Source organism: Pseudoliparis swirei, chromosome 16, assembly GCF_029220125.1.
Source record: "Pseudoliparis swirei isolate HS2019 ecotype Mariana Trench chromosome 16, NWPU_hadal_v1, whole genome shotgun sequence".
NCBI lineage: Eukaryota > Metazoa > Chordata > Actinopteri > Perciformes > Liparidae > Pseudoliparis > Pseudoliparis swirei.
This window is the reverse complement of record NC_079403.1, coordinates 12,337,803-12,364,417: the sequence shown is the minus strand read 5'-3', so window position 1 is coordinate 12,364,417 and position 26,615 is coordinate 12,337,803. Positions and strand designations below refer to the sequence as shown.

At 43.0% G+C, this 26,615-nt stretch overlaps 1 protein-coding gene across 1 annotated transcript in view; it reads right to left on the bottom strand.

Moving 5' to 3' along the window:
- Positions 1 to 26,615, bottom strand: part of sema5a (sema domain, seven thrombospondin repeats (type 1 and type 1-like), transmembrane domain (TM) and short cytoplasmic domain, (semaphorin) 5A) — a 99,210-nt gene that overhangs the window by 57,481 nt on the left and 15,114 nt on the right. The window contains exons 4-9 of the mRNA XM_056433545.1: positions 22,435 to 22,497; positions 19,670 to 19,768; positions 14,833 to 15,046; positions 13,376 to 13,661; positions 11,583 to 11,718; positions 1,244 to 1,448 (exon numbers count right to left, since the gene is read on the bottom strand). Coding sequence (XP_056289520.1) covers positions 1,244 to 1,448; positions 11,583 to 11,718; positions 13,376 to 13,661; positions 14,833 to 15,046; positions 19,670 to 19,768; positions 22,435 to 22,497 — 1,003 coding nt within the window. The remainder of the gene's footprint in view (positions 1 to 1,243; positions 1,449 to 11,582; positions 11,719 to 13,375; positions 13,662 to 14,832; positions 15,047 to 19,669; positions 19,769 to 22,434; positions 22,498 to 26,615) is intronic.

Sequence of the window (26,615 nt, the reverse complement as noted above, 5' to 3'; positions counted from 1 at the left end):
CAAACATAATCCATACTGGGTGTTACATCATAATACAGCAAGGATACCAAACGTGGATGTCTATCTGGTGTCTAGCTGATACTGTTTTCAGCACGTTGCCAAGCCTCACACCACATATTGTCAAACCGGCGTGATCAAGCATTCAACTGATAAGCAGGTGGTGCCACGCAGACAGGGAAAACGAGAAAGGGTGAGAGCTGTACACGTGTGTTATTAATTACCCGTCTGTTTTCTTTTTACACCTGGTACACACATGGTAGCCACAGTATCTTAGTGAGGGATTGTGTGGAGTGAGATAACCAATCCATGATTTGTGTGTTTTGTCAGTGCATATGCAGGACATGTGGAAGGAAAGAGTGATAGAACTTTGGTCAGAAGACAATGCTTTGAAGCCTCCTTAGAAGTACAGGTCTATTGGTTTATTATTCGGACAGGTTTTTCTTATTTGCAATGCCTGAACTTCAAATGGCTTAAAACCACAGAAAAGGTATTTTAGATTTTTTAAACAAAGCAATCAATATTCATGACGATATAAGTAAAGATCAGGATTCAATTTAGAAAGGTGTGTTTTAATGTTACTTATTAAGAGTTCAACACGACTAAAATGCTAATCCATGCTAATGTGCTGCTCCCAGACGGTGTAGGTCTGAAACCTGATCAGAGCATGGGAATGAACAAGCTGGCAGCACACCCACACTACCTTTTGACATAAATCGTCTGTCGCAAGCTCGACAATGGAGTTCACAAAGTCATTTCAAAAGGAAGCTGAGAAGCAAGCGGTGAGCAATTTGAGTGGAGCGGGTTGAAATCTGGGTTGAGCGCTGAGCGTTATTGAGCGGAGCGGCCTGAAACGGCCTTCAAAAGAGGATAGGAGGGAATGAACAAGGAGCAGAAACTCTTACTGCTCCACTAACATCCCCTGATCCTGATGTGTGCCCTGAAATACATGACATCAGCACCCTTACTCCCCCACCACGTCCCCCCAACATCAAACCTGGGAAATAAAGACAGGAATACACGAATCTGAATCGTGAGATAACCAAATAGGGAAAGTATGTGGTTATGTAGGACACCATCATGCATATCGAGAAGGGGATTGACACAAGATTATGAAGAAATACGAAAAAGCAAGCACCCAATAAATATGCAAATGAATAAAAAAAGAGACATTAATGTTTCCAGGATAAAGACTCAAAGTCTCGGAAGTCAAACACAATGCATACACATATTGCCAATAACTCACCCGTAGCCAAGTATATGATATGAAACAGCATGTCTTTCCCCTGCACCACATCCACCGCAACATGAGTGAAGCGCACGTTGTCCTCCATGAAGTAGGGCACGGGAACCACGGGTTGGACCACCTCGTGCATCAGCAGAAACTTCTGTGCGTCCTGCAGGTTTCTTTCAGTCAGGTTCACATAGGAGCCAGAGTCAATGGTGCCACACTGTGAAGGTGGGGAAGACAGAGCAGGAAATGATGGCCTGACGACATGAATACAAGCTCCGAGCTCTTTGGGATGAAAAAACATGTTAATTTGCTTCATTTTCTTCTACAGAAGTACCACCAGAGATGCGAAAAGAATGATTGAATGATTAAATGAACAAGGCTTTAAAGTGGATTGCAGCCTCGTTGGGATGGTTTGCTGTCCTCACAACCTCAAGGCTTTGTAGTCAATAAACCACAGCTGGTGGAAGACGACTGAACATTTGTTTGTCTGAGCAGGTAGTTAGCTCTTTTATTAGATATTTCCTCATATGCATATATAATGCTGTAGAGTTTCGTTGGGACCATTAGCATTGTTTGTTTTTTACCCCAAAAATAAGATAATATAAAAATGTTGTATCTTCGAAGCTTCATTATTGTTATTCGTAATACTACAAACATAAACCGGGAGAAGACCGAAGTATCTCATATAAATAGGGAGATTTCATTGTAACAAATTCATTTGCTTTTCAGGTACAGTTGACTGTAAGTGTTGTGTCTCAGTAGAGTTGTTCTTCTGAAGCCTGAGTCAGACCGCATCACGCTGTTAAAATGTGAAATATCTAATATGTATGGCATTTATTAAAAGGACATCAATAAAGGGAACTGTCTCCAAATGGGAGTTAGAAAAGGGAAATATGACTGACTCCAACATTGAGGGTTTATTTTAGTGATACGGGAGGTTTATAAATGTGTTTTAACAATAGATTGTGTTCATTTTTTAACAAAATATGAAGGCATCTTTGTCATTTTCTTATATTGCTTCAACCAGGATTAAACAGCATATACCTGTATTATCATGACCTACGTGCACAAATAGGATGCTAAAATCTAACTGCAAGATACATACAGTTTACCTTTTTTATTTTTTAAGCAGAACGGCACTAAAGAGGCACAAAGCCAGTCCAGCTGAGCCTGATCACTTAACCCTTGTGTTGCCTTCGGGTCATTTTGACCCGATTCAATATTTAAGCTAACCATGCATGTCCTTCTCGGGGAAAGTTCCCTGGCTGGGGTCAGGAGGGTTGTGGCCCCATTCACAAAGAATAGGCCTACTCCACGATACAAAGAAGAGAGAACTAAAATAAGCCACACACGACAATTACGCTGACCCAAATGACTGGTACAGTTTTGGTTTTGAACATAGATTAGAAAATTCACTGTGCATATGTTCTCCAGGCTACCCTGGAGACGCAGCCTCGTTGTACTAAGCTGAGACTGGACCTTGGGTGGCGATTAGTTCCTGCTGACTAGCTACGGTAGAAACAGCATGGACACTTTATACAGATCAATCCCTGGCCTTTCGTGGGCTGACGGATGAGAATCATAGCGGGATTCCCCGGGATAGGCAACGGATCAGCGCCCTCGCCACATCAGGAGCTGGGAAATTAAAGCCCTGAAGGACATGGACATGCAACACTGAGTGTATGTGCTGCTTGTGTGCCTCTTTCTCTCTGTCCAAAAATGTGTGGTGTGTGTGTGTGGTGAGAGCTATATAATAACATATGTATCAGGTTTCCTTCTGTGGTTTGTCCTTGCATGTGACCAGTGAAGGTCTATGACATCTGTGAATGTACGGACAGATGGATGTAATGATTTCCTAGGTCCGGTCAAGTTGAGGGACAGAACCATCGTTTGGCTGAGGGCCCAGACAACACTCAGCTGTCGTGCTCATCATAAGCGCCCTGTGCTCTGCCAGGGTGATAAGTGCCTCTGAAAAATGTGGTTGTATTACGGCATGTTTTTGCCAAATAGGCTTTTGTTGAAAATCCATCCTAGGTCATTAAATATTCCATCACCGTCTATCAGTTTCGGCTCCAAATGATCCTATTAAGCCGAAAGAAAGCACAAAAAACTGACCTCTGGTTTGCATCACTTAAGATATCTAATGCAACAAAATCTTTCAACAGCATTTGGCTCTGACTTGAACTTTACAGGGGAAATGTGGCACCTTTTATGTGCATTTCAGTGTTAATGGTAAAATGTGTTTATTTAATCAATAGATTCCTCGCTGTACGCTGTATTGACCCAGAAAGCTGAGTTCGCAGCTGCACAATCTGTTGTTCCGTTCGGTTCATGCATCCAGCGTCGGCGTATGACGACACAGGAGCTTGATGCAAGAAATAATTACCGGCTGCTGTTTCAGCTTGGATTTGTCAGTGTAGCCGAGGTCTATGAGCTTTATGCCGCTAAACAAACAGAACTAGCTTGTTCGATTCAATATGCGTGCAGAGGAGGTTATGGACGAGAATACATTTGACAAGCACCTTTATTCAAGCCAGAGTACACGGACAAAGAACTGCAGCGCAGAGAGGCTGAGGCGGCAGCGGGGAAGACATGGACACCGACTGGTTTTCGTTCGAGTAACGCAGCTCATTTGGACAAGAGCAGAGCCAGTAGTGTAGTGTGTGTGTGTGTGTATGTGTGTGTGTAGGGACTCAGGTGTGTGGTGGAGCGAGAGAGAGAGAGAGAGAGAAAGTAATGCGTTGTGAGCGGACAAGAAAGAGTGATCAGAGCAGAGAAGAGTTTCAGTTTAGCGGTGACATGAAGTTGATGTCCAGTAGAGTTTAAAGTTAGTGGACACATTAAGCAGCTCCTCGCGCGTAGAGGCGACGTTGGACGGACGCTTGCGTGCGATGCATCCTGGTACCGCGAGCAGGAGTAATCAGTCAACATAGCACCCTGAAGAATGTATCGCATCATTTGACTACATTCACCATCAACACTGAGTGGACATCCATATCTTTTTACACGCGGAGCTCGACAATGAATGTGTTTGTACAGTAAGCAATTACAATATGACAGAAAACCTATAGAACACAGAGACAGTGTTAGCTCCTAACGCGCAACGAACATGACTCAGAGGCTGACTGAACCCGGCGGGATCAATCCACAAATAAATGGGGGGGGATCTTTTCCGCAGACAGATGGGGAATTAAGCTCTCAATCAATGACCGGTGTCTGTGTGCATGTCTGTGTGTGTGTGTGTGTTGAGTGATGAGTTCACAGTGATAATTATCCCTATTTGGCAGCAATCAACCACCCCATATTTTTGTGGGCGTATTTGTGTACGGTAGACGTGGTCGACGGCTTTTTATAGGTCTTGGTCTCCCTGAGGTGTATCTTGCATGATTGTAGACGGGTATGCACAAAGGACTGGGGAGACGACAAATGGGCAGGCCATAAATCCTACGTCAGAATCTAATCCTCCAACATTGACAAATGCTTGATGAAGATGTCACTGAAACCTAGATAAAGTGTGCACCGGTCCAGCGGTGAGGAGCAGCTATTGTGCCCGAGCTTAAATGGAGAGATGCGGATGGAGCGGAAGAACTGATCCAGGTTTACCCTTGAGGAAAACGGCTCCATATAAGTTTCACGGCATACAGTATATAAACCTCTAGGTGATGTACCTCCAGTATTCTGAGCAGAATAAATATGTGACCAGATAGAAGAAATTAGTTTTCTCCACAATGAGTGAATTTCAGACATGTAGATATATGAATGCATGACGGCAGTGAGACGCCTTCTAATTTAGATGGGTATGTGCTTTTCTGTGAACTGCCACCGCCAACACTTTTTTCTGGATGAACATTTCATTCGGCAGCAGCATGTCATTATAGATAACGTGCGTGTGTGACTTCTCGATAGCAGCCATCGTGAACGCTCATGCAGCTGCTGGCTTGACGGAAACATGATCGAGGGTCCGCGATGGGAAGCGTGTGGAAGTGAGGCGTGTGTCACACTTTGGTAGCCCGACCTCAGAGGAAATGCAATCCCTGATGGAGAGCTCCATGGATTAGCTCCATCACTATATCCTGGGCCCGCTGCAACTGAGGGCACTTTGGCAAATAAAACATTCCTTCGTATCATCGGTATAGAGCTGTGCCTGAAATGGGGATGAGGTGCCCGGTCACTGCTTGGTTGCTCCTCCGAGTTTTAGAACAGAGTATAAACATGAAGTGCCACTTGTGCAAAACAAGGACAGTGTATTTATAGAAAGGGACTGCAGTTCACAGAACGAGGCTATGAAACACCTTAAAGGAATGATTGTGCCATTGTAAAAATCACTGGATTTTAACGAGCGGTCGTAATGTGTTTGTCCGTGAGTGGAGAGAGGGATGATTCAATGAGAGAGGAAATTAATGAGGGAAGAGCTTGCTGGGGTTCTGAGGCAGGCTCATCAGGGTGTACACACATTCACACCACATGCATACATTTCCTGAGGCATGGACCAAGCCACACACACTTTTTGGCTTGTTTCGCAGTGTGTTGGGTTTAAATTCCCTCAAGCATGAACAAACGATCGTTAAGGATTAGCTCTGAACTTTAGCTCACGCTTCACAAACTGCCTTTGCCCTGTTGTGATGCCAATCTGGGGCTGTTGCTCTGTTAAAAATGTGGGTCCAGACTGAAATATCTCTTATACCAACATGTGGTAGTCTTTCTGCTGTTATAAATAACAAACAGGGTTCTTTTGTGTAGCTTTGTTACCTGAAAGTCCGGGTTGGGGTTGGGGTAGGGCAGCCACGCTGACCGTGAGTTCTCTTGGTACTTGAAGGGCCGTTGAAAACCCGTGATACGGCACTGAGATTGAAGGCACACACCCCAGATGCTGCAATACAGTTTCTGAATGTCAGGAACAGGAAAGGAAAAAGGAACAGAGACCCAACGAAAGGGGGTGAGAGGAAAGAGGAATGATGGATGAGTGAGGGAGAAACAGAGAGGGAAGTATTAGATTACAGATATTTAAAAAAAGGACACCATAGCACAACCCTGAGCAGATGTTGCCAGTGCAGTATTTGTGAATCTGACCTCTATGTGTTTGTATTGCTCTTTACCAACAATACAAATCAAACACCGGACAGGCGGTCTCAGACGCCGGCGTAAGTGATCGTCATTATTGGATTATAAATCCAGCCACAGGACATAATTAAGTTGTTCAGACTGTCTGATTAACTGTACAGATATAGGGCCTGAAATACAGCTTTGACTTTTTAAGCTGTCAGTTTAAACAAGTACCGGTCTCTGCTCTCCGAAAAGAGAGTACAGAATGGGAGAAGTAACTCCCAATTTAAACAGAGATTTAGGCGATGTGAATTATAATCCCATGCGGCTGTTCATTAGACTCTGTGCTTGCAGGGGGACATTTTTCCAATACCCTTCAAAAGACTTATTTTTCAGCAATATGAAGCCATTAACCATAAAGAATAGATTACTCAGCGTTTACGGTAATCATGGTATGTCTGTGTGTGAGTATGGGAAAGTAAAAAAAGAAAATATGGAGAGACAAAAAAAGAAAAAGTGTATTTGCGAAAAATAGAAAATAATACTTTCCATCCATGGATGAATCCCATCTCTTACATCCCCCATGTGTATGATACAGTGTACACTCTAAAAAGTGATGATGCTTTTTTTTGGGGGGGGGGGGGGGGTTTTAACGTCAGATGGTATTGGAATGATATTTGAACTGGAAATTAAATTTAAGATGCATTTTGCCATGTAAACTTTACCGTCATATAACTACATTTTATATGCCCAGTGTGCGTGCTACAGAAAAAGTCACATGCCAAGCCAATCTAGTTTAACTATGTTTGTTTACAAAATGGACAATGTGATGCGAAAAACACTGAACTATACATGACGCTATTCTGTGGGTGCATTAAAAAGAACAAAGAATGAAGGCAAATTATGATGATATAAATTGGCATTTTCATCTGAGATCAACATGCTGCGAGCTGGATCTCACTTTAGTTTGTGCTTCACAATGCAAATAATGCAGAGTGTCAAAGATAACAGAGGAACTGGGCCGACTGCGGAACATAACTTTGAAAAAGTTGGACTAAAACTGATTATTTCTGAAGGATGGATTTATTTCAAATAAATTGTATGTAAATTACAATACTGTTTTAAAACATCAAATTGAAAAAATCCGCTGGAGCTAACCTCAGTTTATTATGCTAGACATCTACAGCTAATACAAGCTACTGTGTTCATTCAGTAAAATAGACGGTTGCTGACTAGAAAGAAAAATAACGCTTTTGTCAATCGTTGTCTGAAAAAAAACAATTCAAATGTTCATTTGACACATTTATTATTGCAAACTTAATGTGTTGTGCGAGAAGGTGTAGCAACAGCAACAAAGGGGCTATAGATTCAGCTAACTCAATTGTGACCATAAATGCTGTTGTCATACATTTATCAGTACAGTATGAAGAGAGTAAGTTGTTTGTGGTAACTTTGGCCATTGTACTTTTGTCAAATTTAATTTTACTCACACGTTGGTCGTGAAAATACCGTAGAGCAGCTCTAGCTCCGGCAGGTAAAAAGTTCCTTGCAACTCGTTGTAGTTGAAAGGTATTTCGCCAGGTCGGGAGCAGTTCAGCCTGGCCTTCATGAAGGTGGTCCACGTGTCCTCCAGGAGGAAGCGCCACCGATGTCGTTCTTGCATACGCTGGCCCTGCGCGGGAAAACACCGTCCGCCACAGTCATGCTCCACTGCATTTTCCCGGAAGAAGAAGTAGGTGAAGTTGGCGATATCGTAGGAGGATAAGTTCGGTTCTGTTGAAGGTGGCAAGAGACGAGAAAAATGAGGGAGAAAGAAGACATGGAAGGAGAAAAAATTACGGGAGCTTTGAAAGAAAGATGCAGGGCAGAGAGAGGAAGGAGGAATAGCGAAAAGAACAGTATAAGGTGGTGGGAGGGAAAGTGAGTGGGAGAGCGAATGCGTATGTGATATGACTGATTGACTTATGGGTTTGTGAGGCCCACACAACAGCAGGTGATCAGCATTAATAACTACAGGCCACGTTATTAATGGCTTTGTGCTGTAATAAGAAAACTAATTTTTCACTCCCTAAACTTAAAGGTTAGGATGAGAAATGACCAAAACAGGGGGTGTAATAGCTTTCACCCTATCTGAGACACGCAACCTCCACGACAGTCACAGCTAAGGCGTTCATTTTTATGTATGACATTATTGGATCTAAACCGCATACTTTATTCGTGCTGACAGTGATTTAATTCACCCTTAAATGAAAGTGTGGTCTCCCTCCCTCCTCATTTCAAGCCTCTCTTCTATGCACCTTTGGAGGGCAGTGCACAGGAGAGAAAAATCAATTCGCCTTTTCCCAGAAGGTTGCTGCAAAGCAATGTATGTGGTGGCTTTACATTATTTTTAAAATTTAGCTTGAATGTGAATCAGATAAAATCTCTTGCTGACAAGATACTGATTGACCCGCTCCTCTGTGGGCGGACACCTAAGCTGCCTGAAGTTCTCCAAACTGCACCGAGGAGGTTTGTGCTTGAAGTGTGTTGAACTTTCAGGGAAAAATACATTGATTTCTCTCGATTTCACAATTTCATGCTCTTCGAATAAAGGGTAAGATAAATATATGAAGATTTTCCAGTTGCTTCTGCAACTTAAGAAATGTTTGTTTTGACCGATAAAAAGACTGAGGAGGAATACAATCCTTCAACCAAGAGAGACAGATTCCTGTGTGTTAGATAAGCATCACCAAGTATCCTTGAGCCAAACACTGAATCTCCACACGCTGCAGGGCCGATGTTCAATAGCTGACAGGGGTGTTTTCATTCGCCACGACGCCCACCGTGGTCCCCTACGCCTCCTTACGACGGCCCGCTCAGGGTTTTGAGCCATGGAGACAAGTGCCTGGTGGTGGACGTCGGGGTAGGCCTGAGACCGTTTCCTGATAGGGTTAAGCTGGCTAACGTGGACATTTCCAGACCGTGGAGGTGGCGCAACCCCACGCCGGGGACGTCCGCCTGCGCGCGCCCCGCACTGCCGTTGAGACTCCAGCGACCTTGTTGACCCCCGACCTCCGGGTAGCGGACGGCGACGACGTGCCTGCTGCTTCCTCTCCCTCGGCCCCTGTCATCCGCCGAGACGGGTCGGGTCGTCGCCCCTTTCCGTCACGAGGACTTTGACTATGGGTGAATTCTGGGGGGGCTTGTGTGGTGGATAACATAATTCACCCACGGAACTATGGGTGGGGGGAGTGTTTAGCACGGACCCGTTTAGCGGACGGAACGACCGTCCAGTTTAGTCCGGTTTTGACTTGACGAATGAACGTCTTTTGGTATTGTGTTCATTAAAGCTTTGTGCTGGATACTCCGCCTCCGACTCCCGTCTCTCGGCACTACAGTGGACACATTAAGCAGCTCCTCGCGCGTAGAGGCGACGTTGGACGGACGCTTGCGTGCGATGCATCCTGGTACCGCGAGCAGGAGTAATCAGTCAACATAGCACCCTGAAGAATGTATCGCATCATTTGACTACATTCACCATCAACACTGAGTGGACATCCATATCTTTGTACACGCGGACTCGACAATGAATGTGTTTGTACAGTAAGCAATTACAATATGACAGAAAACCTATAGAACACAGAGACAGTGTTAGCTCCTAACGCGCAACGAACATGACTCAGAGGCTGACTGAACCCGGCGGGATCAATCCACAAATAAATGGGGGGGGGATCTTTTCCGCAGACAGATGGGGAATTAAGCTCTCAATCAATGACCGGTGTCTGTGTGCATGTCTGTGTGTGTGTGTGTGTGTGTGTTGAGTGATGAGTTCACAGTGATAATTATCCCTATTTGGCAGCAATCAACCACCCCATATTTTTGTGGGCGTATTTGTGTACGGTAGACGTGGTCGACGGCTTTTTATAGGTCTTGGTCTCCCTGAGGTGTATCTTGCATGATTGTAGACGTGTATGCACAAAGGACTGGGGGGGGGGGGGAGACGACAAATGGGCAGGCCATAAATCCTACGCTCGTAAATCTAATCCTCCAACATTGACAAATGCTTGATGAAGATGTCACTGAAACCTAGATAAAGTGTGCACCGGTCCAGCGGTGAGGAGCAGCTATTGTGCCCGAGCTTAAATGGAGAGATGCGGATGGAGCGGAAGAACTGATCCAGGTTTACCCTTGAGGAAAACGGCTCCATATAAGCCTACGGCATACAGTATATAAACCTCTAGGTGATGTACCGCCAGTATTCTGAGCAGAATAAATATGTGACCAGATAGAAGAAATTAGTTTTCTCCACAATGAGTGAATTTCAGACATGATATGAACGCATGACGGCAGTGAGACGCCTTCTAATTTAGATGGGTATGTGCTTTTCTGTGAACTGCCACCGCCAACACTTTTTTCTGGATGAACATTTCATTCTGCAGCAGCATGTCATTATAGATAACGTGCGTGTGTGACTTCTCGATAGCAGCCATCGTGAACGCTCATGCAGCTGCTGGCTTGACGGAAACATGATCGAGGGTCCGCGATGGGAAGCGTGTGGAAGTGAGGCGTGTGTCACACTTTGGTAGCCCGACCTCAGAGGAAATGCAATCCCTGATGGAGAGCTCCATGGATTAGCTCCATCACTATATCCTGGGCCCGCTGCAACTGAGGGGCACTTTGGCAAATAAAACATTCCTTCGGTATCATCGGTATAGAGCTGTGCCTGAAATGGGGATGAGGTGCCCGGTCACTGCTTGGTTGCTCCTCCGAGTTTTAGAACAGAGTATAAACATGAAGTGCCACTTGTGCAAAACAAGGACAGTGTATTTATAGAAAGGGACTGCAGTTCACAGAACGAGGCTATGAAACACCTTAAAGGAATGATTGTGCCATTGTAAAAATCACTGGATTTTTAACGAGCGGTCGTAATGTGTTTGTCCGTGAGTGGAGAGAGGGATGATTCAATGAGAGAGGAAATTAATGAGGGAAGAGCTTGCTGGGGTTCTGAGGCAGGCTCATCAGGATGTACACACATTCACACCACATGCATACATTTCCTGAGGCATGGACCAAGCCACACACACTTTTTGGCTTGTTTCGCAGTGTGTTGGGTTTAAATTCCCTCAAGCATGAACAAACGATCGTTAAGGATTAGCTCTGAACTTTAGCTCACGCTTCACAAACTGCCTTTGCCCTGTTGTGATGCCAATCTGGGGCTGTTGCTCTGTTAAAAATGTGGGTCCAGACTGAAATATCTCTTATACCAACATGTGGTAGTCTTTCTGCTGTTATAAATAACAAACAGGGTTCTTTTGTGTAGCTTTGTTACCTGAAAGTCCGGGTTGGGGTTGGGGTAGGGCAGCCACGCTGACCGTGAGTTCTCTTGGTACTTGAAGGGCCCGTTGAAAACCCGTGATACGGCACTGAGATTGAAGGCACACACCGCAGATGCTGCAATACTGTTTCTGAATGTCAGGAACAGGAAAGGAAAAAAAGGGAACAGAGACCCAACGAAAGGGGGTGAGAGGAAAGAGGGAATGATGGATGAGTGAGGGAGAAACAGAGAGGGAAGTATTAGATTACAGATATTTAAAAAAAGGACACCATAGCACAACCCTGAGCAGATGTTGCCAGTGCAGTATTTGTGAATCTGACCTCTATGTGTTTGTATTGCTCTTTACCAACAATACAAATCAAACACCGGACAGGCGGTCTCAGACGCCGGCGTAAGTGATCGTCATTATTGGATTATAAATCCAGCCACAGGACATAATTAAGTTGTTCAGACTGTCTGATTAACTGTACAGATATAGGGCCTGAAATACAGCTTTGACTTTTTAAGCTGTCAGTTTAAACAAGTACCGGTCTCTGCTCTCCGAAAAGAGAGTACAGAATGGGAGAAGTAACTCCCAATTTAAACAGAGATTTAGGCGATGTGAATTATAATCCCATGCGGCTGTTCATTAGACTCTGTGCCTGCAGGGGGACATTTTTCCAATACCCTTCAAAAGACTTATTTTTCAGCAATATGAAGCCATTAACCATAAAGAATAGATTACTCAGCGTTTACGGTAATCATGGTATGTCTGTGTGTGAGTATGGGAAAGTAAAAAAAGAAAATATGGAGAGACAAAAAAAGAAAAAGGGTGTTTGCGAAAAATAGAAAATAATACTTTCCATCCATGGATGAATCCCATCTCCTACATCCCCCATGTGTATGATACAGTGTACACTCTAAAAAGTGATGATGCTTTTTTTTGGGGATTTTAACGTCAGATGGTATTGGAATGAGTGTTTACAGGAGGATATTTGAACTGGAAATTAAATTTAAGATGCATTTTGCCATGTAAACTTTACCGTCATATAACTACATTTTATATGCCCAGTGTGCGTGCTACAGAAAAAGTCACATGCCAAGCCAATCTAGTTTAACTATGTTTGTTTACAAAATGGACAATGTGATGCGAAAAACACTGAACTATACATGACGCTATTCTGTGGGTGCATTAAAAAGAACAAAGAATGAAGGCAAATTATGATGATATAAATTGGCATTTTCATCTGAGATCAACATGCTGCGAGCTGGATCTCACTTTAGTTTGTGCTTCACAATGCAAATAATGCAGAGTGTCAAAGATAACAGAGGAACTGGGCCGACTGCGGAACATAACTTTGAAAAAGTTGGACTAAAACTGATTATTTCTGAAAGATGGATTTATTTCAAATAAATTGGATGTAAATTACAATACTGTTTTAAAACATCAAATTGAAAAAATCTGCTGGAGCTAACCTCAGTTTATTATGCTAGACATCTACAGCTAATACAAGCTACTGTGTTCATTCAGTAAAATAGACGGTTGCTGACTAGAAAGAAAAATAACGCTTTTGTCAATCGTTGTCTGAAAAAAACCAATTCAAATGTTCATTTGACACATTTATTATTGCAAACTTAATGTGTTGTGCGAGAAGGTGTAGCAACAGCAACAAAGGGGCTATAGATTCAGCTAACTCAATTGTGACCATAAATGCTGTTGTCATACATTTATCAGTACAGTATGAAGAGAGTAAGTTGTTTGTGGTAACTTTGGCCATTGTACTTTTGTCAAATTTAATTTTACTCACACGTTGGTCGTGAAAATACCGTAGAGCAGCTCTAGCTCCGGCAGGTAAAAAGTTCCTTGCAACTCGTTGTAGTTGAAAGGTATTTCGCCAGGTCGGGAGCAGTTCAGCCTGGCCTTCATGAAGGTGGTCCACGTGTCCTCCAGGAGGAAGCGGCCACCGATGTCGTTCTTGCATACGCGTCCTGCGCGGGAAAACACCGTCCGGCCACAGTCATGCTCCACTGCATTTTCCCGGAAGAAGAAGTAGGTGAAGTTGGCGATATCGTAGGAGGATACGAAGTTCGGTTCTGTTGAAGGTGGCAAGAGACGAGAAAAATGAGTGGGAGAAAGAAGACATGGAAGGAGAAAAAAATTACGGGAGCTTTGAAAGAAAGATGCAGGGCAGAGAGAGGAAGGAGGAATAGCGAAAGAACAGTATAAGGTGGTGGGAGGGAAAGTGAGTGGGAGAGCGAATGCGTATGTGATATGACTGATTGACTTGCGGGGTTTGTGAGGCCCACACAACAGCAGGTGATCAGCATTAATAACTACAGGCCACGTTATTAATGGCTTTGTGCTGTAATAAGAAAACTAATTTTTCACTCCCTAAACTTAAAGGTTAGGATGAGAAATGACCAAAACAGGGGGTGTAATAGCTTTCACCCTATCTGAGACACGCAACCTCCACGACAGTCACAGCTAAGGCGTTCATTTTTATGTATGACATTATTGGATCTAAACCGCATACTTTATTCGTGCTGACAGTGATTTAATTCACCCTTAAATGAAAGTGTGGTCTCCCCCTCCCCCTCCTCATTTCAAGCCTCCTCTTCTATGCACCTTTGGAGGGCAGTGCACAGGGAGAGAAAAAATCAATTCGCCTTTTCCCAGAAGGTTGCTGCAAAGCAATGTATGTGGTGGCTTTTACATTATTTTTTAAAATTTAGCTTGAATGTGAATCAGATAAAAATCTCTTGCTGACAAGATACTGATTGACCCGCTCCTCTGTGGGCCGGACACCTTAAGCTGCCTGAAGTTCTCCAAACTGCACCGAGGAGGTTTGTGCTTGAAGTGTGTTGAACTTTCAGGGAAAAATACATTGATTTCTCTCGATTTCACAATTTCATGCTCTTCGAATAAAGGGTAAGATAAATATATGAAGATTTTCCAGTTGCTTCGTAACTTAAGAAATGTTTGTTTTGACCGATAAAAGACTGAGGAGGAATACAATCCTTCAACCAAGAGAGACAGATTCCTGTGTGTTAGATAAGCATCACTCAAGTATCCTTGAGCCAAACACTGAATCTCCACACGCTGCAGGGCCGATGTTCAATAGCTGACAGGGGGAAAGCAATTTTCTCCTTCATTGTTTCTTACGATATAAAATGCCCATCTTTTTTTAACGATGTTGACATACATCTACATAAACAGTAACATCTCTATCTACGTCTGGACCCGACGCGTTGGCAGCCCCCATACCGTTCAGCCACTTGGAGTTGTATTGGGCCGTGCGCAGAGGTGGCAGGCCGCCCAGGCTGCGGTAGATGGCGGGATCTCGCCCAGAGAAGTCCATGGCCGTGGCAGCGTAAAGCTCCCCGTTGGAGGTGATGAGGGCAGTGGAATTGTGGAGGGGGTTGTAAGGACACCGAGCCATCCCGCTGATCTGATCGTGGATCTCTGTCAAATTTGTCAGCTGCAACACAGATGAAGAAGAGGCTGAGCTCGGGAGAGAAAGTGTTTCCACAGGAAAGAGTCATTGATACAGTCGATGACTCGGAAATGATTTTGTTTGTAAAAGGAGTATCCTTTGAGTAAATAAACAAAGACAGTATGATCTATTTTCTCCTTCTTTTAAAAAAAATGGATCATTGCAGAAAAAAAACAGACATAAAATTATAGGACAGAGTATCAAAGTGGAAAATGAAAATACAAACTGGAGAGGTCTGGGAATGTTGTTGGTTCCTGGCAATATGCAAATAATGCCGTTAACTAAAAACACACTCCTCATTAGATGTTTTGTTTACTTTATATCTATGTGAAACAAACACAACAATATTTATATATATGAGCAAAGCCTCCCGGAGCAGCATAATCAGAGAACACATTTAGAATCATTAGCAGCAGAAAACACACAAAAGGAGCAGCTGCCTTACGTCCAATGTTAAGTAGCAGCCTGTCAAGAAAGCAACACAATTATTAAAACAGGCCTCTTCACTCAAGTGACTCTTGGCTGGCTGGCTGCAGTGTTTTCTTGGTGTGGCAGGTGTCACTACAGGGCAACCAGCTGTGTGTCTGTATATAACATTATTGAACCACTTCTCTAGGAGTCTAAAAGTGGCTTGATGTGAGATGCCTTGCCTGGCATTCTGCCTTTGAATATAAGGCCAAATACAACTCCTCGCTTTTTAAAAATACTTTACTGCATGACCTTGGCTTTGCCCTGACACACTGCACTGGTTCCTACAAAAACAGGCCATAGCTCCGTGCCTCAGCCTTGAATACCAAAAAGAAGTAATACATTTTTTTAATCCAAGCTATAATTATATTTTATGGTGCAAAAGTAAACACCATATACATGAGAATTAGCTCATGGTTTGCGCTTCTATCCAAGTTCATCTAAGTTCTAAGGGCAAAAGAGTGAAAAGATTGCACTCATCTCAGGTTTTAAAATCCACAAATGATAATTAAAGTTATTCCATTAGCAATTACTTTTCTATCAATCAGAGATCCGCATTTTTGACTTCTCCATGGTTGCAGAGAAACTCAGTGAAAGGTTCACAGCTCAATCTCTTCTTTGGTAGACAACACTTCTACACAGGGAGCCAGGTGCCATTCGACACATTTGTGTCGGGCGGAGACTTCTTCAGCCAATTTCCTGGAGCCGGTCGATTTAGATCACGGGTTCTGTTAACTCCTGCCGCCTCTGCTCCAACCAAACCACAACGAAACAGAACGGCAGTGTCTGAGCTCTGCCAGCCTGAGATGAAAGTCCGGTATTGACAGGGTCATCCTGTGGGTCGGAAAATCTCCTTTGAGGTCAATTGGATCATTTAGAGGAGCGATGAATAGAAAGACTGCAGCGCTTCCGTTGCATTTTGAGGGAGTGGAGTGAACGGCGTCTCTATACTGCACCCGGCAGCTGTGTGAGTAGAACACTGAAGTGACTTTGAGTCCCTCTAATAGAGACGTTTTTAGAAGGAGACACCTCACAGCTTCCGGTGGGAGCCAGTCAGGTGCGATGTGAGGTGCTACTGAGAGGCCATTGTGGTTGCTGAGAGACTTTTTAACGAACCACGATGACAGGACATTTTTTCATCTGAGCTGCTGCAACAGGATTATCGTTGATATTCCACCATTGATGCAACGGACACATCCTTCCAGCTTTCTGTTCAGTGATTGTGAACAGAATGAAAGGGTTAAATGAACCCTGAACTTTAAATAAACGATTAATGCAGTCGCTGTATGTAACTATTTTGTCATACTGACGTAATTATACATTAAAATAGTATCACTGCCAGACACTTTATTGCCTGCATTGTGGGGATTTTTATGCACCAATTTATGATGGAAATGTCTCTATTTCTGAAAAAAGAAAACATAAAATCCAGACGGCAGACGACAAGTACCTGCAGTATGGCATTGAGGCGTTCTGTATTGCTTTCAAATATTTATTCTCCTGAAGATCAACTTCTCTCCATTTCAATCTCTGCTGAGTCAACAAATATGTAGACGTGATTGACTCTTCCCTCTTATTTTGTGTCCTTTGTTTGGGGAAGTAATCATTTTTAATGATATTCACATCCATGAATTCATTTAAATTCATGTTTAAACCCCTGGTGTTTAGAGATTAAGATTTCTGCTCATTCAAAACATTTCCCACACATCTGTGTCCTCTGAAAAGAAGAAAGTTGTATTCATTTGATAATTGAATTGGCAATATAATAATATGAATCTATATATGAAACCAAAGAGTCCATTGACCCAAACTACTCATTAACCCTTGTGTTGCCTTCGGGTCAATTTGACCCGATTCAATGTTTCACCCTCCTGTCGCCTTCGGGTCAATATGACCCGATTCAATGTTTAACCCTCCTGTTACCTTTATATTTACTAACATATTTTACCCTTGAGGTCAATATGACCCCAGCTATTAAAATCTCCAGAAAATTATTAGAATTAATAGAGTTTTCCAAGTTTAAGTGTGAGGTACTTTATGTTTGTTTGTTGACTCCCGAAAGAACACCGACATTAAACATTGAATCGGATCAAATTGACCCGAAGGCGACAGGAGGGTTAAATATTGAATCGGGTCAAAATGACCCGAAGGCAACACAAGGGTTAAATAACAAGAAGCTAAAATGCCAGAAATGTGCTCTTTGAGCTGTTTTTATTAAAAGACATCCTCCAGGCGGCTATTCTCATCATCCCCATCATCAGTGGCAGCATTGGCTAAAAGTCAGAGGAATAAACAGCTGTTCAATCTTTAACCACACAGCACTTATCAAACTAATAAAATATTCTACTCCTCATCTGTCCATCCATCACAGCTGATAGTAAATCTGTCTGAGCGTGATTCCATTGACATTGCTATGCTCGACCTGTGTTTCACATTAACAATGCTCAGTGGGTAAATATGACAGCCCCCGATGAAATACTACTGTAATAATGTCATGACATTTCAACTATATGTATTTTCACAGCGGTAAACAGTGATTATGAGCCCATGACCTTTGGGTGCGGTGCTTTTGGACCAAAACAATGTCATCATAACGGTAAACTACAGTCTCCTAATCCCACAGAAGATATAGGTATTGATGTTCTCAGGAAAACAATAGTCTGACATTTTATCTTGTAATCATTTTATGAGGATTATTATGTCCACGTAACTTCTCTGGGCAGTTGTCATTAACCATAGTAGATGAAAAAAACACACTTGTATTACTACTTTATGAGATAGAGAGAGGATGAATAACATGGCATCTTCCAAGAATTAGACAGAAGAAGAAAAGACAAAATGATTTGATTAAAAAAAAGAAGCTAATTACCGCCAATGACTCATGAAAAAGAGAAAGCAGCATCGATGAGACCAAGATGTATTATCGGGAGTGATGAGTTTAAGGAAATATTCTGATTATGATGTTTGACAATTTTGAGGAAACAGGACTTCTTAAATAACCAAGCTAAATAGGATTAATCTCATAATTAGTCTACCTGACAGCATAAGAGAGGAAGTGGGAACAGCCCCACAACATTAAATCCTCTGATCTCAAGAGTGTAATCCCATCACATCTTGATTAAATTTGCTGATCAACCTTGGCCTTTTCTATCTGACATTGTCAGTTTGATCAAGCACACTTCAATTTATATTAGCAAAGTTATCAAGCTCAACCAGGTTGAAATATCCCTGTTATTGAAGGATAATGACTTATCAAGATGTGTTCCTGAGGTATTAGGTGTGACTCACAAACAACTCCGCTTAAAATAGAAGAAAAATAAAGGAAACTGAGCAACTATGGCAGCTGTCAACTTCCATAATGCACTGCAATTATGGTGGGAGAGTCTAGAGGGACAGTTAAGTGCAAACGAGAGTCACGATTCACGAACAGCCGTATGAGTCAGAAAGGTTTTTGATTAGCCTTGTGAGCGAGTCCGCTTGTTCCTTTTTCACTTCTATTTAGTTTGACCGCAGCACTGTCACTTACCCCCGTGTTATGATAGTTATTTATGACAAAACATTTCTCCAATTCTATTATCTTAAAATTTCTCCACGTTCCTTCAAATTCCAATGTTGCTAAATGGAAACCATTGAGGCCACACAAAGTGACAAGAGTGGTGAATGTTTGTATAACACGAGCACGAGAAGACGTAAGTAATCAAGTCAGTAAAATGAAGTACACTCTACAGGATTATCTGTCGAGCAGACATTAGCTAACATTAGATATACAATAAGTCATTGGCTATAACAGCTCCACCAGAACAACTACCAAGGATTGTTAAAACATTTGAGTCCTTTGAATATTGCTCATGAATTAGCTTTTTCATTTGTAAGCAGAAGAATATGTTGACATAGTCTAGCACTGTTTGATGACTCGCCTGATTGTTGGAAAAACTAAAATTATGCAGAGGAAAGACAAGACATGCCAAATTCCAACTTAACTATATACGTTGACATCAAAAAGAAATAAAAGAACAACACAGTAATACAAGTACAATAAGAAGCCGTCGTTTGATAAGGAATAATTATCATTTGCATGGTGGAAATAGAAAAAAGAAGACACAAAAAAGCTAGAAAGAGAAACACTGCTGTTGTTCGTACCGTTCGGTTGGTGCAGATGGGGGTGAAGGCGTTGGTTCCACAGGTGAACAGCCTGTTCCCGTTTACCAGCAGCACCCTGATGTAGTTCTGGCACTCCTCCTGTGGAAACACAGCAGCAAAGGGCAGCAGCATCATTATCCCTCCATTGACAAGCAGCAGCATTAGGCAGAGAAACAAAATGACACTTTACGCCAAAACATGAGGCAAACACCTGAGACTGCGGGAGGGCGACTCGAAAACGTGGCCGAGCTTGACCGAGTCAAATCAAGGCTAATGCCCACACGGCTGAGCCACGTCACATCTTAAATCAACAGGCAGCAGATCTGGAGAGGGGTCTGATTGAGGTAGAGGACAGATAAATGTAGCAGGCGTGAGAGAGGAGCACTCAGGATTAGTTTAGAAAATGGCCTCGTCTTTGTTGACTGGACAAAAAGGTAAAAGAAGGTGTCGGCTCTTATACTCTTCTTTAAAGCATGTTGCGAAGGCTCTCTGAATTAATCATTTCAAATTAGTTTTCTCTAAATTATGGTGAAGTAGTTCACCACTCTTTTCTTGGCTTGCTCCTCCTCTTCCTCCTCCTCGGTTTTGAGCAAACCACTCAGTGTATGTATCAAAGCACGCGACAAATAAAGCGTTGCAGACGTGGTGAATAAACAACTGGTTGATTGATCGCTGCAGAACGTCGTGAACTTGCAACATCGCCGTGGGGCTTTGACGCAGGTTTACCGTGGGTTTCCTTCAGCAAAACAACATCAGTTAGTATTCGTGTCAGAGAGCGTTGTTTTTTTTGTCCCCGGACAAGGTAATAGACTCATTGGGTCTGCTCCGTCTGGAAGGGGCCACGTCTGGGTTGGGACCCTCATAGAAATTTAAAACCCTGTAAATCTGCTCGTGTCTGAGCCACTCGAAGGTGCCCAGGGCAACACCACTTCCCCCTCCTCCCCTTCTCTCAAGGGTTTGCTTTAAAGGTAGAGGGCACCCGTTTGAGAGATGAGAGACACGAGGGGAAGGCCTTTTATTTCCCCCGATCAAGACGAAGGTTGGCTCATGAAACCACTTTTTCATGGTGCTAAGCCCAGCCTAAGTATGTGTGTCCGTGTTCATGGGTGTGCTCTTCAACACATTGCGTGTAGTAAAACCTGTGAGGCATGCCGATACATCTGTGCCGATTGTGCAGTTCATTGTGCACCGCTTGCTTGTGTAAAATGTGTACAAACTGATGCAGGAGTACGGGTGAGTTGTGAGGGGTCTGCATAATGAAATTCTTCTCTTGCAGTTTGTTTCTGCGGTACATAACGGCATACATAATATTTTCCCAGTTTAACAGTCTTGACTTGTTTACAAAAACTTTTTGACAAATGTTCCACGTCTGTATTGTTATACAGAGGCTGTTGTTCTCGACTCTCGCATTATAAAACAAAACAGAGTCTGCAATCAAGTCCTGTCAAGTCAATTTAAGTCTCCTTTCTTCTCCCGGTTGAAATAAATCAAATACACCACAGAAGAGCGGATGCGTGCATTAGGAAGGAAAAAAAAACAATCACTTGTAAATTCATCCAAAGCACGGGCATGGTATCTGTATAATAGCTTAAGCGATGGTATATTGCTGCCCGCTGAGCTAGGTAATAAACCATCGGCGGCCCTGTCAACTGCCGGAGAAAGAAGTCTTTCAATGCTATTCTTAATGTACATCACAGGGCCTGCTCCTACGAGGGGAACAGTGGGCAAAACAATTTGACTCTCGGAAACAGCGGGGACTCTCAAGGACTGAGGTAACTTCGGCCTGTAATTCACAACAGATATCTTATGCTGGCCAGCCCCTGCATGCCTATTATGGGTCCCGAACTAGCGTCCACAGGAGGATAAATACACAGCGGTGCACACACATACAAAGATCAGGGCTGGGCAGTTCACCTACAAGTCAAGTTCAGCTCTAAACCAGCTGTTTGGTAGACAGGAGTTTGCCAGCTAACCACATACAAAAACACACATTGGAGCGTGGTGGTGTTGTGGAATGCTTTTTACTTTCTCTCATACAAAGCAGGGATTCCCAGAGAGTCTATATTTTTAAAGCTAAATAAAGAGCTCCACATTGCTTTCAGTCTTCAATATGTTTCATCACAACTTGACATTTTTAACATTGTATTGAGCTATTTGATGTGCTCTTTGGAGCCGATTTGATCAACATTGCCGTTATAAAAGACGGGGGATCTGGGATTTCTATCCTTAAGATCTATTTTGTGTAGCTGTTATGGAGCATTGATTCACTGGTGGGACAGTTTGACATCAGGGGCATCCAGTTCTACTGCCAGAGAGCATTCATTCATTATTTTTGTCGATAATAACTTGCTGATGTGAGCCCTTAGCTCAAGTGCAGCCTTGCAGAGCCGCTAACATGGTTGTAGACTCTCGCACTACGACCAGTGTGGATTTTGAAGTTTGTTCGCCACATTGTTAGACATAGCGTGAGCAACAAAACCAATGCGATGTTATTGAGTCGCATTATTGGAAGAGTGGGATCTAGGCTTTTGGTCCTTCACGCACCAACAAACGTAATTAAATACTAAATCGCTTGAATACACCTTTAATTGTCTTCACTCAAACCAATAGATTCACTTAGCTGCAAACATGTAACCCTGAAACAAATTCATGAAGTTTTACAGACACTTTCTTTTTTACTTGTTTTTCTCAACATGCTGACAAGTGTCCAATAAGGTATTATAACAGTGTGATGTCTGAAAAGCTCAGTCTTCACTTTAACTCACCTCAGACTTTCCACGGCTGAAGCAGGCTCCCTTGGTGAACTCGTCGCAGTGCCACTCAGCCTCCTGCGGGGAGAAAGAAAGGCATAAGGCTCCCAATAAACCAGACAGAAGAAGCACATATCAGAAACATTTGGTGCCATGTCACCATGAACCACTTTAAAAACCACTCGGGGAACCAAAGTAAAACAAATATGTCTCTCAACTTGCAGAATTTGATATCTGGGTTCTGATTATTCTTTCACTTTTTAATGTGACAGTACTGCTTCACTGTACTCTCAATCCGACATATAGATGCTCATACACAACTATAGTATACGCACGTTTATAAGCCAGGTTAACTACAGACACAGAATCTAATTAGAGTGCATACCAAGAGACCTCAAGAAACGAGTGACAAGTTTGCGCAGAGCTGAATGCTATAGATTTGATTTATGTGTGAGGGGAAAAGAGGCATCTTTAAGGCATAACATGTGAGCTCCCTGGAGTAGGATGTCAACGTGATTTACATGGGAGGAAGAAACAGCGGGCTGCCTTTTACATATTGCTACAGGAGTGAGGAGAAAAATAAAATAAAACCTCGACTCGTCTCCCCCGGGGTGAGGACAGCAGTGTGCTCCAATTTCTACCGTTTAATTTCAGCGTGACCTCTAGGGGGGCTTTCTCATTGACAAAGGTTCTCTATTCATGAAATGAGTGTTGGCCCCGGGACCGCACCGGGCCACTAAGACACTCACGCTCGTGACAGGTAGAATTAGCCGTCACTGTCACCGGCTCCGACTGGCTGACAGAGGAATACTGAACCGAAAATTGTCCACTGCAATAACACTTAACACCAAGTCACGAAAAGTCTTCAAAAGTAAAAATATTCAACTTCTTTCTTGGCCACATTTACCAGAGTTTCCTGCAGTAATAACCTGGCTGGTGGCCAGAGGCTCGGGAAGTCCCTCCCAGTGGGAATATCGTAAATATCGCAAACTGAAAGAAAATATTAGATTTCACTTTGGTGTCAGGACTGTTTTATTCCAGGAAAAGAGGAAAAACTAAATCTGAGCCCCCCTCTGCACTGACGAAATCTTCTTTAATTTCCTCTTTGAGAAGGCTTTCAGTTTCATGTGTTTTATGACAAGGCTTTTGCTTTCCGCCTCACTGGCCTTTGGGAGGAGTAGAGCCACCCGACCCACATGTACACACTGACACATAATAAATGCACACATAGGCAGTAACAGGAGGGACCTCAGAGAAAGAAGAGAGCTCAGGTTGAGGGGCACTATTCAGGGAGGATAAGATATGGAGTATTAATGTGAGCTGGCTTCTCTCTCACTCTTCTCTGTGGGTGGATGCGTGTGTCGGTTCGCATTCCAGGCCAAAGCTGGCTATTCTGGGGCCGTGCAGCCAACACAGACACAAACCACACACAGCAGCACACGCAGCACGGCCTGCACACGCAGCAGCATGTCCCAGTGGAATTGAATGTAGGGGCTGAAAAGTGCTTTCACAAGGGGTGGGGGGCGGGGGGGGGGGGGGGTACCTGTTAATGGCCCGGAGTCTTACTCACTTATGTTCAGGGTCAAAATCAATCATAATACAATGCGAAATTACAATTTGAGATTACATTAATGGGGGTAAAGTGGTTGCTTTTATCATTACCGGGCGATTATGTGATTTATCATCAGCTGAAATAGTTTAAAGCGGGTAATATACAGTATTACATCTTCTCATCCCAGTGGAATGGAGAGTAGAGTTTCTTCTGCTACTGTACTGAGAAACCCGAGAAACCTGTGAAACAGAATATTTGAGCAGTGTACAGATTCAAATCAAATCCTTCGCATCTGTTTGGCCTGGTAAAAAGTGGGCGGCGGGGTTAGCATTTAAATGGTAAATGTGCTTTCATTTAATAGCGCCTTTCTGGTCTTTTCACCACTTAAAAGGCTTTACTCAATCACACACACATTTACACACTGACGGCATAGGCTATATACAAGCTGACAAACCACTCATCTAATCCATTGCTGAATCACACACTGATGGCTCCGCCAACGGGAATAATTTGGGGTTCAGTATCTTGTCCAAGGTGACACCAACATGTGGACTGGAGGAGCCGGGGATGGAACTGCAGATCTTCTGATTAGTGGTCTAGCTTCGCCCCTGTAGGTCAACACAGTGCTACAGACGACTCTAATACCACACACACTTCCCTTGTCGCTCAAAGTTGCAGATTGATTGACGGATGGATGTTATGATATCATTTGTTGAAATTGATTGGCAGTAGCTTGATTTTATTTTCATACAGAAATACAAAGAAATATATATTTTTTAAATAGGTGCACAATATGACAGGAAATGTGATTTACATTTTTCATGTCGTCTCAACTAAATCAACTTTATGATTGCTGAAAATGGTGACGTCCGTAAGTCTGTAAGTAGGGGTTATGCCCGCGTCATTGACCACTAAAGCCACCCTATCTCACTGTTTCAAATGGTCTGGAATGAAGAACAAGAGTTGCCAGTGCCATAAAACACATTAAAATCTCATTAACATGCCTTTGTTCAGCCACTGTGCTCCTAAGATGAATATGTCTTGAGCAGAAATCCAGTCTCATTAAATAATAATTATAAGCTCTATCAAAGGAAGCTGTACTACAAAGACGGGTTTCTGTGCCTTTGTCACCTATAAGAAACTGAAATGGAGACTTAGAGGGGAAACAAAGAAGATGAAAGAATGAGAAAGGACCAGGATTAAATTTAGTAAATTCAGCATGGTGGCAAATTGGCCCAAAAGAGAATGAAATATCCATCATGGCACTGTAATCATCTCTGGAGACGAGCAACCATCGGATATTGAGGAAAAACAAGAGCTATGCAGCTGTTCGAGGATAATTATAGTTTATTAAAACTATCCATTTTCATTCATTTTATTGGGGATGATAACATTGTACTTGCTCACTCAGTTTGTAAAAGGGAACGATTTGGGCACAATTGACATCATCAGTCATGGTTCGTCATAGTTTGAAGTTTAGGCCACTGACCAAGCATTGGCATTCGAGAAGTAGGAAGTGAGAATGTGTTGTCATACCTCAGTAATCACTTGGTGACTACTTGTTTATTAACAAAAGGTTTACAGTCAAAGAGATAATTAGGCACAGTTGGGAGCAGAAAGCAGAAAGGGATGATGCAAAAATATTCTGTTATGTCGCGTGTGTCCGCCCTCTTTTCTGTCCCCTGTAATCCTCAGAGATGAACCATTGTGCTCTTGTCAGCGCTCACACTGAGAAGCGATTGTGGTCGAGGTGCGTTCAGGACAGATACCGAGGGAGAGAGTGGGCAGGGAGGGAGAAAGACGCAGGAAGAGGGGAGGACAGAAAAAAGGAAAATAACGGAAAACAGACAACAAAAAATAACAAAGAAAAAACAGAGTCCAACTTCAGAGTCAGCCAGAACAAGGGAGACAGTGTGGGTAGAGTTAAGTAGTCAGTGAGACAGAGGAGGGAGTGAGGAGCTGAATTTCAAAACGGCACTGTTTCCAGACATGATACTGAATACATTTTGCTTAAAGAGGGTCCGGTGAACACACTCGCTGCTGACAGCTGTCTAGCTCTCTGAAACAACTGGCTGTGTGCCTCATTATCAGGGGACAGCAAGTTGAGAGTGAGAGCTGGACAAATCCTGCCGGGGAAATCTAATCAGACTTATGAATAGCTGATATTGCCTTTGGATGTGCTGGCACAATATTATTCACTATACGATTCACACTGATGTCTGCTGATGTAAGCTGCTGAAAGATTTACACATGAAATTGGTCTTGATGTCGTGTCTCAGCAAGTGTGAAGGTCTTCTTCACGACACATATCATCATAACACCATGAAGAGATAAGTCTGAGTTATAATGACCTCCTGCTCGGCCTCTTATTATGCCTAAACATCTGCATGGTATCACTGAATGTGCTGGTTTGTGTGTCTCCAATGCATTTCACTCTATGTATGTAAATGGGAATGGTACTGGCTCTAGAAATTGAATATGCAATGCTTCCAGAGCTATGGAGGACAACAAACAATAAGCCCTGCTCATCAGTAGCTAACAGAAACTCACCAAGTAAAGAGGCAGGCCCATGAAATACAACACGTGTGACTGGAGGGAGCCTTACGTCCCCTTCTCGTCGTAACGACACTATACGAGAGGAAGT